Source organism: Lolium rigidum, chromosome 7 (assembly GCF_022539505.1).
Source record: "Lolium rigidum isolate FL_2022 chromosome 7, APGP_CSIRO_Lrig_0.1, whole genome shotgun sequence".
NCBI lineage: Eukaryota > Viridiplantae > Streptophyta > Magnoliopsida > Poales > Poaceae > Lolium > Lolium rigidum.
In genome coordinates this window covers 113,665,009-113,678,440 of record NC_061514.1, presented here as the reverse complement: position 1 = coordinate 113,678,440, position 13,432 = coordinate 113,665,009, and the positions used below count along the sequence as shown (strand labels likewise).

At 46.4% G+C, this 13,432-nt stretch overlaps 2 protein-coding genes across 2 annotated transcripts; one reads left to right on the top strand and one right to left on the bottom strand.

Moving 5' to 3' along the window:
* The first annotated feature begins 6,727 nt into the window (after positions 1-6,727).
* On the top strand, positions 6,728-8,233 carry LOC124671862 (probable glycerol-3-phosphate acyltransferase 3). The gene has a single exon (XM_047208183.1). The coding sequence runs from the start codon at positions 6,728-6,730 to the stop codon at positions 8,231-8,233; it is 1,506 nt and encodes a 501-aa protein (XP_047064139.1).
* A 3,117-nt stretch (positions 8,234-11,350) lies between these two features.
* Positions 11,351-13,333, bottom strand: LOC124671861 (F-box/LRR-repeat protein At3g26922-like). Its single transcript, XM_047208182.1, has 3 exons — positions 12,296-13,333; positions 12,050-12,193; positions 11,351-11,923 (listed from the first exon to the last, which is right to left on the bottom strand). The coding sequence occupies exons 1-3, from the start codon at positions 13,331-13,333 to the stop codon at positions 11,519-11,521; spliced, it is 1,587 nt and encodes a 528-aa protein (XP_047064138.1). The 3' UTR covers positions 11,351-11,518.
* Between the last annotated feature and the right edge of the window lie 99 nt (positions 13,334-13,432).

Below are 13,432 nucleotides of genomic sequence, written 5' to 3'. Positions count from 1 at the left end.
CAAAACATACTTTGTCTAAATGAGGCCACAATTCTCACACTCATGTATATTTGTATTGCAAATAGTTTGAGATAGGCCAAGATGGGTTTCATTGTACAAAACACGCATTTTCCATTTTTAAATCTCATATTTGAATCCCTTAGTCTGTTTATTACATAGGTGCCCTTGGTTTCTTGATACTACTCAGTTTTGCCCTCTCCCTCCACAAATTCTCTCACACGTGCAACATTGCCCCGATTGGTCTAGCCCATGTCACGCGGATCGTGCCCGCCGACCGTTGATCGTATGATCTAACGGGCAGGATAACCCCTCTCTCTCTCTCTCTCTGTCGGCGGTTACCTTCCACTCTCTAAGTATGCTAAAGGGCGATTTTCTATATTCATTTTCACGCGCTAAAAATTATAAACTCTTTTAGGCATTACTTTTTACGCAAAAAATGATAAACCATCACTGATTTTCAGTGAGACGAAACGGCATGCGTTTAAGCAAAGTGATTTTTTCGAACATCTCCAAATGACCCCAAATTTGCCATACATGATGCCATACGTGTAACAACAAGGAACCCTATAGTATCAAAAAAGTTTGCCCAACCGTATAGCTCTATCAAAAAGAACCTCACCATGGCGCTAGTATAATTTTGGGCTTAGTTACAAACTTTCGTTACCTAACCTTCAACACGAAACTTGTTTCAAATCACTTTTGGCGTACAAGAAACAAATCCCACCTTGATTCGAGCACCACGGCCTCCAAACTTTGCCGATGCCGATATCGGCATGGTCGAAACGACTATGCTCGCCGCCACTCGCTAGGTCACCGTCGGGATGCACCCTCAATCCCGTCCCCTCATTCGATCACTGACACACCAGAGATACCGCCGAGGCCAATGCCGAACGTACATGTTGATGCCAATGCCGAACATGCATGCACGCCGCTGTGGGCATGGCCACGCCGCCCCGCTATCGCTGGACGCCACGGACCACCGCGAGGTCTTTCCCTTCGCCACCACACTCTTCTAGCACCCATCTCTACACGCCCGAAAGGAGAGACACTAGTTTTCTCTACATTGCTCGCGTTCGTGTCGGACACGGTCAGTCAAAGTTTTGAGCTAGTCGTCGATGTCGTCGACCATTTCTTCTCTTCTTTGCATGGTTAAACGCGTCTAGTTCATATCTATCTAATGCGTCTGGTCTCGCCTCATGCAGTTCTTTGTGGACGTCGATCTCATCTCGACACCCCGCAGGCCACCTCCTCCGTGCCATCGCTGTAGAGCTCCGTTTAAAAATCTATTCCTACCCGTGTATTGCCCCTTGTATCAGTGCCATGGCCCACTTGTCATTCGATATCACCGAAGCCCCACTCGTGCGCGTTTTGGTCGGGGATACGGCGATGCTTACGGTCAAACAAAGATGGATGGTCCGACGTGTCTTTGCGGGCTCTACGTGGCCCCACTAGTCAGAAGATAACGGTCAACCGTCGGGCAACCGGCCGTTACAACACCTGTGATGGTTTCAGACAAGGTCTTGGGGAAAACTGAGGAAAAACTAAGGAGCTGGGGAAAACTGAGCACAACAAAGGAACCGAGGGCACGAAAATAGAAATCCCAAGTACTTAGGGCTATGCTCTGTTAATTTTTCATTCTAGATTGCTTGGAGATTTCCCTTTCTAGACAAGGATAACAGAGATGTGTTGCATCATCTCTATGATACGACGTGATGCTCATATGAATGCTAATCATACACATAATGAAGTTTCATCAATATTATATTTCTTATGAATTGTTTTATGTCCACTACACCATATGAGAGAATAGATAAGTGAACCTATGAACCCTAGTACAATTTAAATCATAAGAAAAAACTTTCCAACACCATTGTTATTATTAATATTTTGTAGATTAATTAAATCCTAAAATATGAAAAATAATTTTATTACTGGCAAACACAAACCAAAACTCAAAAATACCTTCATAGTATTGGATTTATTTTGCTTGCCGAGTCATAGATTGTTTTACCTTATTTGCAAGTTATTTTTAGTTTTAATACGAAACCTTGTGCTTGACATCGACACAGTAAAGTTGGGGACACAAGGTAATTGCTTTGTTTTGTAGGTAGCTTGAAGAGGAGAAGCAAAAGATAACTCTAAGCCAATTCCCCGATAATTTGATATAAACCCTCGAGTCACCCTTATGGGAAAATACGCTTGGTACAACACTCTGTATTTGGAGCCCCAATGAGTTGGTACACACGGAGTTGTTGCCATCAATGGTACCGTCTGATGACACTTAAAATCTTGCCATGACTATTCCTTTCATGCTCCTGACTATTTAAAATTCTTAATTCATGTAGAAAATGTCTAGTTGGTTTAAATCTATTATCTGGTCATTTTTAATGCACTTCCCTTTTGTTAGTTCAATTGCTTTCATCCTTCCAAACAAACTGACTTTGTATTAAATGTGATACCTAAACGCAGAATAATGGCAATGGATTAAAAGGACTAGAAATTCAGCTACTGGTTGAGTCTAACATGATAGGCGTGTTTAACAAGAGTCACACCCGCAGGAGAAGGATCTGAAATGAGCTTGTACGACGAGCTATTGTAAGTCCATGCATAGTTAATTACATGTTTCATAAATAAACTTGTATGCTTGTTTCTGTTCACTACGATTATCTGATCTCTGGTGCACATAATATATACATGCTTGCATGGTATATTGTTGTAACTTTTTCGCTCTATTATCGTACTGCAGTTGAAAATAACCAAGCCTCCTCAAAAGGGAGGACATAAAGAAGTTCCGCGTTCTCTTCCAATGCATCCTCCCATGGAATTGTCAAATCAAACCACCTATATGGCAACCGACATAGACCGGTTCTTACAAACGATAAATATCTCAAGATTGTATTGAATGCAGTAAAGCAAGGCATCGTTTCTCTTAGGTTTCTAGTTGATATGTTTAGAAAAAGCACGAAGAATTCGAGCAAATTGATGGCCAGATACCAACCTGCTCAGTATGGGTTGCAAGTGGTCGGCCTACATAATAATTTTGGGCTCCTAACGGGTCAAGTTTAATGTTAATTATGGGCCTCTAATGAGTCGACACCTGCTTACCCTTTATGGGATCCTAATGAGCTGGTTATCAACTCTGAATGGGCTTTACTAGATCGGCATACCCATGTTTTATGGGTCGGCTGCCAACTTTGAATGGGCTTTACTATTATGGCATGCCCATTTTTTATGGGTTGGCTTGCCCACTCTTATGGTCTTTTAGTGTGCATGCCTTCTGACTTTTATGGGCCTTTGCCGGGTCGGCTTGCCTACTCGTATGGGCTTTTATTGGGTCGGCATGCCTTCTTTTGTGGGCCTTAACTGGGTCGGCCTGCTAAATGTTGGGGTGCCACGTTAGATGGAAGCTTCGCCACTGTGATAGTCCATCCACTCTGAATTTTTTTAATTGCATTTTTACAAGACAGAAAATAGAATTGATGGGGCATATTCGAAAAGTGTCTTTGGCTCTTGGGCATCAGTTGTTTAACAAAAATATAAAATCATACATATTTGTTTCAAAAAAATCTAAAAATAAATCTGAACATAGTAAATGACGTAGCCTACAATCCTGTAAAATTTTGATATGAAATTCTTTATATTTTAGGATACACAAAAAAGACAAAATCTATTGAGATTTCGAGATTTAAAATATGCATACCTAGATTCACATGTTTGTCATTTTTGTGTAGCCCAGAATGTTTTGTATTTGAAATTAAAATTTTGCACGTTTATGGGATAATTCATTGGCCACACCATGATTTTTTTCTAATTTTTTTAAAACACATAAGTGTGATTTTTTATTTTTTAAAATAGCAGGAGTACTAGTGCTCAGGAGCCAAAAATCTCCGTCGGGCATATTTCCGTAGGAAGTCACGAAGTTCGCATAGGGTGATATGTTGGCATTTCCTATATGCCGACCAGCTAGGTCGGCACCTGCACCGCACACCCCGCGCGCGGTGTGGGCCGGCCCGGTTAGGCCACTTTTTCCTGTTTTTTCGCCATTTCTTTTTCTTTTCCGTTTTCTGTTTTCTGTTTTTCTTTTCTGTTTTTTTGTTCTCTCGTTTTATTTTTCTGTTTAATTTTAAAAATTTTGAAATTTTAAAATGTTCAAGTTTGACAAAATTTGAACGAATTTCGAATTTTGAACAAATTTTGAATCTTGAACGAATTTTGAAATTTGAACAAATTTTAAATTTTGAACTATTTTTATATTTGAACGAATTTCGAAATCAGAAAAATTTTAATCTTGAACGAATTTCCAAATTTTGAACGAATTTTGAAATTTGTACAAATTTAAATTTTGAAAGTTTTTTTCAAATTTGAATTTTTTTAGATTTTAAAGATTTTTAAATTTTTTACGATTTTCAAATTTTGAACGAATTTAAATTCGATTTTTAAAAAAATCTGTAGGCAGAAAATTTTGAACAACTTTTGAAAACATAAAAAAAACCTCTAAAATATTATTTTTAAAAAACAAAACTAGAAATAGAAAAGGAAAAAAAGAAAAAGAGGTTACCTGATGGGCCACGGCCCAGTTAACAGCCGCCGGGTCGGAGGGGTGTGCGGCACCCCGTACCTGCCGACCCGGTCGGCATATAGCGGCTCCCGATATGTTAGGTCCAAACAGAGGGTGCACTACCATCGGCTTGCTACAGCCCAAGTGAGGGTGTGTGATGGGCTCTTGGCCTGCCAAGGTCCAAGCGACGCTGCTTGCCGGCAGAACACAGCGGCAATAGCCGTTCCAACTTCGAAGGACTGGGAACCACAGCCGGAGGTCGCCATAGCTCCGCGCGTGGCGGCAAGGTGCCCGGGCACATGGTTACAAATTCAATGGCGACTCAAACTCGGAAGAAAACGCCCTGTTAGTGTTAGAGTAGACTCAGATCCCCCTAACCTGCTAGCAGGACACGAACCCGGTTCAAAAAGAAAAAAAGATGACAACACGCAGTGCCATCAGAATTGGAATCGGTAAAGGCAAATCGTCTACGGCCGTGGATCGGATTTTTGGTGTTTTTGGGGACGGGGTCTGGTAATTTGGAGAGAAGAGTCAAGACAACGCGCGCTCTGGAGATTACCAGCTTGTATTCCAATCCAGTTTCCCGAAATAAATACAGCGAGAATCGCGGTCGCTGCTTCGAAACCAATCCAGTTTCTCTAGTGTCGTACTACAGCTGAAAATAACCAAGCCTCCTCAAAAGGGAGGATATAAAGAAGTTTCGATTTCTCTTCCAATGCATCCTTTCAGGGAATTGTCAAATCAAACCACCTACATGGCAACCGACCTAGACCTGTTCTTACAAATGATAAATATCTCAAGATTGTATTGTATGCAGGATAGCAGGCCACCGTTGCTCTTAGGTTTGTACTAGGTCAGCATGCCCATATTTTATGGGTTGGCTGCCAACTTTGAATGGGCTTTACTATTATGGCATGCCCATTTTTTATGGGTCGGCTTGCCCACTCTTATGGTCTTTTAGTGGGCATGCCTTCTGACTTTTATGGGCCTTTGTCGGGTCGGCTTGCCTACTCGTATGGGCTTTTATTGGGCCAGCATGCCTTCTTTTGTGGGCTTTAATTGGGTCGGCCTGCTAAATGTCGGGGTGCCAGGTTAGATGGAAGCTCTGCCACTGTGTTAGTCCATCCACTCTTAATTTTTTAATTTCATTTCTACAACACAGAAAGTAGAATAGATGAGGCATAATTTCCATAGGAAGCCATGAAGTTCACAGTCTGTTAGGTCCAAATAGAGGGTGCACTACATGCGCTAGCCAGTTCAACCAAAAGACCGATCTGATGGAGGAGGGGTAGGCAATTTTTATATCTTGCACGGGCCTTAGATGTGTATCCTTGGATTTTTGTTTTTTTAAGGAGGCTGCACAGGACCTTGTGCTCTGATACCATGTGGGGTGGATCTTTTTTATCTCGCACGGGCCTTTCACGTGTATCCTTGGATTTATTTTTTTAGGGAGGCCGCATGTATTTATTTTAAATACTGCATTGACTAGGATTCAAACCCAGAATCTTGTGCTCTGATACCATGTGAAATTACATGCCAAAAACCTAATCTGATGAATAACTGGGCAATTATATGGGCTAGGCAATTATATTCAATACTACCATCAGCTTGCGACAGCCCAAGTGAGGGTGTGTGATGGGCTCTTGGCCTGCCAAGGTCCAAGCGACGCTGCTTGCCGGCAGCAGAACTCAGCGGCAATAGCCGTTCCAAGGACTGGGAACTACAGCCGGATGTCGCCATAGCTCCACGCGTGGCGGCAAGGAGCCCGGGCACATGGTTACAAATTCAATGGCGACTCAAACTCGGAAGAAAACGCCCTGTTAGTGTTAGAGTAGACTAGACCCCCAAAACTTGCCAACACGCACCCGTTTCAACAAAAAAAAAAAGATGACAACACGCAGTGCCATTGCCATTAGAATTGGAATCGGTAAAGGCAAATCGTCTACGGGCGTGGATTGGATTTTTCGTGTTTTTGGAGACGGGATCTGGTTTGGAGAAAAGAGTCAGAGTACGCGCGCGCGCGCGGTCTGGAGATTACGAGCTCGTATTCCAATCCAGTTTCTCGAAATAAATACAGGGAGAATCGCGGTCGCTGCTTCGAAACCAATCAAGAAGCTGGTTGTTTCGCCTCCCAATAAACAGGAACGTATCATCATCTAGGAGACGTCAATGGCGACATCGACGACGAGCAATCGCTTCGCCCACCGCATGCTCAACCTCCACCGCGTCATCAAGAACAACCTCGTATCATGCCTCCTCGGGCGCCATCATCGCCAGACCACGCCGGGAACGACGGGAGCACCCGCCTTGCCGCCAGCACCACGTTTGCTCGGTAACAGCAAGACCACGGTGGTGGTTGACGTCGACGCGCTACTCCTCAAGTCTTCGGCCCCGTCCGCGGCCACATTATTCCCGCCTTTCTTCCTCGTCGCCGTCGAGGCTGGTAACTTCGCCCGGGGATTCCTCCTGCTCGCGCTCTACCCGTTGCTGCGCGTCCTGACGCACGAGACGTGTTTGAAGGCCATGGTCATGGTCGCCTTCTGCGGGCTGCGGCGCAACGAGGCGGCGAGGATCGGCAGGGCCGTGCTGCCCAAGTATTTCTTCAGGGAGGCGACGCGCGTGGAGGCGCTAGCGGAGGTGGCCGGAGCGCTGCCGAAAGAGGTGAAGGTGGCGGCGTTGAGCAGATCTTTTCCGACGGTGATGATCGAGGCGTTCTTGAAAGATTACCTGGGGTTCGACGCGGTGGTCGGCAGGGAGGTGAAGTCAGGTTGCGGGTACTTCTCTGGCGTGATGGAGGACGAAGAAACCAACACTGAGAGGCTTAGTGACGCTCTTAATAAAACCGAGAAGAAGAACATCACATGCCGTTACCCGAAGCCGATGGTCTTCCACGACGGTCGGCTGGCGTTCACGCCGACGCCGGCGGCCGCGTTCGCCATGTACATCTACTTCCCCTTCGCCATCATCCTCGCCGTCGTCCGCATCGCCATCTTCACAGTCCTTCCACGGCGCGTGACGGGCGTCGCCGCCATGCTCGCCGGAGTGCGGGTGCGTGTCACCGGCGCTCCTCCTGCCGCGGCAGACGGCGCCGGCCGGCTGTACGCGTGCAATCACCGCACGCTCCTCGACGCGATCGCCATCTCCACCGCGCTCGGGAAGACCGTCTTCGCCGTGACCTATAGCCTGAGCTGGCTGTCGGAGCTGATCTCGCCTATCCCGTTGCTCCGGCTGACCCGCGGCCGCGAGGAGGACCGGCGCCGCATGGCATCGCTGCTGGCGCGAGGCGACGTCGTTGTGTCCCCCGAGGGGACGACCTGCCGTGAGCCGTACCTGCTCCGGTTCAGCCCGCTGTTTGCCGAGCTCGCCGACGAGGTCAGCCCCGTGGCGGTGAACGAGCGCTCGAGCATGTTCTACGGCACGTCCACGTCGCCTGGCGCCAAGTGCTTCGACTCGGTGTACTTCCTGATGAACCCGCGGCCGGAATACTCCGTCCACTTCTTGGAGCCGGTGCCCACGGCCGGCCGGAGCAGCAGTATCGAGGTGGCGAACCAGGTGCAAGGCTTGCTCGCCGACGCGCTCGATTTCACGCCAACGGCCCTGACGAGGAAGGAAAAGTACTTGCTGCTCGCCGGGAACGAAGGGACAGTGACGACCAAGAAAAGCAAAGGCAATTAAGGAGTGCAGGTGTTATTTCTACAGCAGATCGTTGATTTTTTGGTAATATTATATAATCTAGGAGCACATGATATTTCTTTCTCGTTGGTTGTATATATGAGATCGATGAACTGGAGGCAGAAGGTCACTGAGTAGTACGAAATTCACTTAAGATTAGTGCATTTAAAACAAGAGGGGAAAAAGTTCAGACTTCCGACACTTGTGTACAAAAACAGAGGCATTGCAAACATTAGATAATGCAGATTGAGCTCGCTAATTAAACTACCCCGACACATCTCTTCTCTTAACTTTTTCGATAAAGGAAATATATTAATATTAAAAGATACCAATTACACAAGCCTCTGAAAAATGCCCCGTCCTAACGGCAGTACGGATGCACACAACAACAAAAAGAGTAAAGAAAACTAAGAAAAAAGTCCCGCTACAGCATTCCAGACCTAGCAACAGCAACCACCACGGTGACAACACCTGAAATACAGACTCTCCAAAAACGACGCGTCCAAGAAGGAAACAGTGCACCAACGACGCGCCTGACCAAAGATCTTAGATTTTCACCCTGAAGATAGTCCCCACTCTCAAAACAATGCCTCCAACAATATCATTACCAGACACAACCAATTAAAGCCGGACCTTGGGTTTTCATCCTGAGAGGTAAGACTCTAAACTTCACCTGTGCTGTCATCCCGACAACGTTCTTTCACAAGTAGTCCCAAGGTATCTGACAGAAGAACATAGTCCTATCCTTCACGTGTCAGTTTTAGTAAAATCTCTTACAGAGGATTCCCACCCTTATAAATTTACTACAGTAACTGCACTTCAAATTGCAAGATTTGGAAGGACAAAGTCTGGCAAATCTAGTTTTTTCCTTTAACCAACCATTATTTGCACTTCTCCTAAGAATACCTAGGAACAAATATGTCATTTTACCTTAGATTTACAGAATCAGCTAACTAGTAACTAATAACTAATATAATTAAAAATAAGTGCCTTCAAAACTTAGTCCTTAGGAATGCAAATGACATAGCTGACAAACATTAATTTAGTACTGTAAACACCATCGAACTACTCATCACACGATAACTTAGAAATACAAAGAACATAGCTGCGGCACAATAATTTCAGAATGTGAAGAACATAGCTACGGCACACGCACAAAAGATAATTAGAAATATCATGAAGACTTTGAAGTAACCTCATCTTCAGTCCTTTTAGCCGGATTTTATGTTCAACATTTGAACGTCACCTGTGCTTGCAGAAGCCCAACAGCCAGCTAGGACCTTATTTAGAGCATCTCTAGCAAACCCCTCGAATGGCAAACCTTAAACGTGTGTTTGCAACATATCGGGAAAAACGCGATATGTGGGCTGAAAAAGGTCTCCGCAGAGCAGATACGGCAACCCGAGCTGTAAACTTAAAATTGTAAAAAAAAATCACGGGAGATGTGAGCATTGCAATTCTATATTGATCATCCAAAATGCGGCACAATTCAACATTGCAATCCATATTCCTAAACTAACATAATGCGCTGCCACGGCATGTTACATAGCAAAATTGGGCTTAGGGATGCCCACCGGAGCCTAATGCCGTGGCGGCGACGTTGTGGATGCGGCGGCGTGGCCTTCATTCGTCACCGCTAACAAGGTCCTCGTACGGCTGCTCCTTCGCAATCTGCCGCCACTCCGTCGCCTTCTCGGCTTCATGGAGGCTCGCCGCCTCGACAAGACCGGCGACAACGGGGAGTTCCGTGTCGGTGATGAAGTCTGCGCGCGAAAGCGGCGGCTTGTCCTCATATGCCAGGTCCCCGTGAGTCCAAGACACTATATACTAAGAATTATCCCTATATAAGCTAGGGCCATCTTCTTGTGCAACATTATATAACTGGAACATAACACAAGATGCTTAAATACTGCTAGTATGAGAAGTTGAGAACACAAAACACAATGCTATATATAATACTAACAGGCAATCTTGGTCTTAATTTATAGATTAAGGCAAAGATTTTGCATTTGTTTCGAAAAATGATACCAGGGTCTAATCAGTTCGATTAAAAGATCAAAACCAGCATTAGGCGGAGTGTTTCATATTAATAAATATTGTTATCCATCTAATAATAATCTGAATAGAGAAGAAACTTCAGGAACGTTATGTATACAACATGTACAATGCAAGGTGTGTCAATACTACAGAAAAGAGTACACAAGGTAAGGCTGTAATAAATGGTATATAGTGTGGTGTAGTAGCTTTCAACCCAACGTAGCTTGTCTATTCAATCACGAGTTGAAAGCAAGCCTTGGCATACAGTGTTTAAGCCGCACTAATCAGTGTATGTGCGAAGGTATAACTAGTTTCATACACTCCAAAACATGAAAATTAACCTATAAGCTGGTCAAAGCATGTCCACATATGCCAGGCAGTTCGAAGCTACAAAAAATAAACTACAAGAAACATTCTTATCGTCGTAATATTTAGGCATCGTATGAAATATGGTAATACCCAAAAAGTTTAAGGGCCATTGTAAGGGGAACAAATTGACTCGTACAGTTCAGACAGGACATAATGACAATTGATCAACCTAAGTACCTAACTTCCATAGCTGCAGAAAATAGTGGCTTTCTAATTGAACAGAATAGATGCCCTGCTCACAACTGATTCACAAAGTACTAGCTCAACATCGACTCACAAGATACTGTCGGCCAGCAATCAGGATTCAGGATGCAGATCAGCAAAAGCAAGTATTATTAGGCTGAAGACAGAAGAAGAATTCCAAGTAATATCCTAAGGAATTGATAAATACATGAAGACTTGCCTTAGCCTAGCTACAATTTTGTCAGAATCTCCATTGCTCCCACCAACAACCATGCAGAACAACAGGACACAAACTAGTTAAAGCTAACATGAACAGCATATATAATCTGTTACTATCAATTCAGATAACAAAAACATCTGAGTACCAGGCCACCAGCAGTCTTGTACGAGAGGAATAATGCACTTGCAACGATTCATAACACTTGACTGGTGCCAAACTTGATGGACAACCAAGAAATCACCACAAGTTGGTTCTAATATGAATCACTGCCTTAGCTAGAAAATTATCAAATTCAAACTTACTGCCACCAATATCCAGGCACATATTTAGCTCAGGTTTTGTGATGTAACCTCACTGAAACAGGACTCAGCTAAGTAACAGTTGAAATAAAGGTATCAGCTGCTGCAAGTTCTGATAGCAAGAAAAAGTCAAGGTAGTCTTCTACAATAGGAATAGTGCCACTTATTAACTTCCAGCGATTACAGTGATTCTCTATAGTAGATCAGGTCAAAAGGATCAGCAATTTGCGAAAACTCAGATGCCAATCGGATATCATAAACTGGACCACCTGTTGTCCCTTCAAATGGGCTCTTGAAGACTTGAAGTTTACAAGTTCCACCGACCCATTTTGCACAAGTGAGAGGCTTCAGCTTGGAATTCACATCCTCCTCTGAAGAGTAACATGCATAGGCCACCACAATCACCATCTTCTCCAGAAAGCGAGCATTCTCAGCGATGAACTTGAGGAACACAATCTCGTTGATCAAACCTTGGAACTCATGGAAAACCACCTTCTTCATATGTCGCAGGACACAGGTAATGGGACCACCCTCTTTCCATAACTTGAGACTAGCCTTGCCGGTGGCCTCATCAGCTGTCGCAGACTGCAAATGATAGTTCAGCATACATAGTTCAGCTAGTTATGAAAAAGAAACATACTGGAAAAATCAAAATATAGTTAGTGACGATGCAAAATGCACAATGTAGCTAGTGGCGTTAACAAAATTTACCTTGACATGGAGCGTCTCGAGGTTGGGAAAACACCTGAGGAAGCTGGGCACTTTCTTGACTTCATTGCGGACAGCAAATTTCACCTCCAATGCCAAGATCTTGACACTCGGGACAACAGTGCTCGGGCTCTCCTTAGTTCCAGCCTGCATGCACCGAAAGAGAAACCGATTAAGATGACATATTGGTATACTATACATTGTCAATTGACACAGGTGAATTAAATTAAGATGGAGTGCGGTGCAGACCGAGATGACAGTGTTGCCAATCTCCAACACGTGCTCTCTTGGCTCAAGGTATCCCAGCACGCGCAGGTTGGGCGCACGGCCAATCTTGATCCTGGATGTCTTGCTCATCCCAGACATAAACAGCAAGAAGCTGTCCAGGCGAGGGGCATCCACTACGGCGACGTCGTCCACATTGGTCATGCATAGCTGAAGGCACCGCACGGTGCGGCTTACGAGGCGGAGGCTCACTCCGATCTGCAAAATCATAGTGAGGGTCTCCAGGACGGGGCATCTGTCGAGCAGGAAGGCGAGGTCGCGTTCATCCATGTTGATGAAGAAGAGGCCGAGCTCCCGGAGGTTGGGGAAGGCGGCGGAGCGCGGGACGGCGGCGGTGTCCGGGAACTTCCAGACGCCCAGGTGCAGGCGGGTGAGGGAGGCGCACCTGAAGAGCGTGGCCGGGAGGCGGATGTCGAGCGGCCAGGGGCGGTTGATAAAGGCGAGCTCTTGGACGGCCTTGGCGGCGAGGGCGTCGAGCCAGCGTGCTACCTCGCCCCGGTGCGCCTCCATGGCGCTGCAGGTGAGGTGGACGGAGCGGAAGGGGCCCGGGTGCGTCGCGAGGACGCGGGACACCGCGTCGGCGAGGCCGGGAGTCTCGTCGCCGATGCGGGGCCGGCCGGCCGGACCAGTGGCGATGCCCGTGAGGAGGTGGATGTCGGCGAGGACAAGGGGCGCCGAGCGCCAGAGCGAGCGCCAGCGCGAGGCGAGCACGGCGGTGCGCGCGGCGTCCTTGACGGGGAGGCGGGAGATGACGTCGCGGAGGATCGGGTCGGGGAGGTGGCCGATGCGGTCGACGCCGTCGGGGACCCACGATGCGGTCGCGGCGGCGTGCGAGAGAGGGGCGGTGGTGTAGGCGGGCAGGGAGGGGAGGGAGTCGTAGGCGTGGATGAGCATCACGTCGATGCCGATCTGCAGCATCCGGGGATCCCAGCTCTGGTTCCGGCTCTGCAGGATGCCCTGCAGCGCGTCCATGCTGTGGCCGATGACCGGCTGCGGCTCCATGGACGCCGGTGGCGTGCGATGGCGAAGGTTTGGGTTTTGCATTTTGGGGAGCGACTGCCGACCGGCGAGGCGAAGCGAGTGTGACTGTGTGAGGACCGA

What these genes read in the sequence shown, in the direction of transcription:
- LOC124671862 (XM_047208183.1), top strand. Translation starts at nt 6,728, where the DNA reads ATGGCGACATCGACGACGAGCAATCGCTTCGCCCACCGCATGCTCAAC.
- LOC124671861 (XM_047208182.1), bottom strand. Translation starts at nt 13,333, where the DNA reads ATGGAGCCGCAGCCGGTCATCGGCCACAGCATGGACGCGCTGCAGGGC. An exon ending in TTGGCAACACTGTCATCTCG is followed by an intron (nt 12,194 to 12,295) that starts GTCTGCACCGCA and finishes CGGTGCATGCAG; the next exon opens with GCTGGAACTAAGGAGAGCCC. An exon ending in TCGAGACGCTCCATGTCAAG is followed by an intron (nt 11,924 to 12,049) that starts GTAAATTTTGTT and finishes TATCATTTGCAG; the next exon opens with TCTGCGACAGCTGATGAGGC.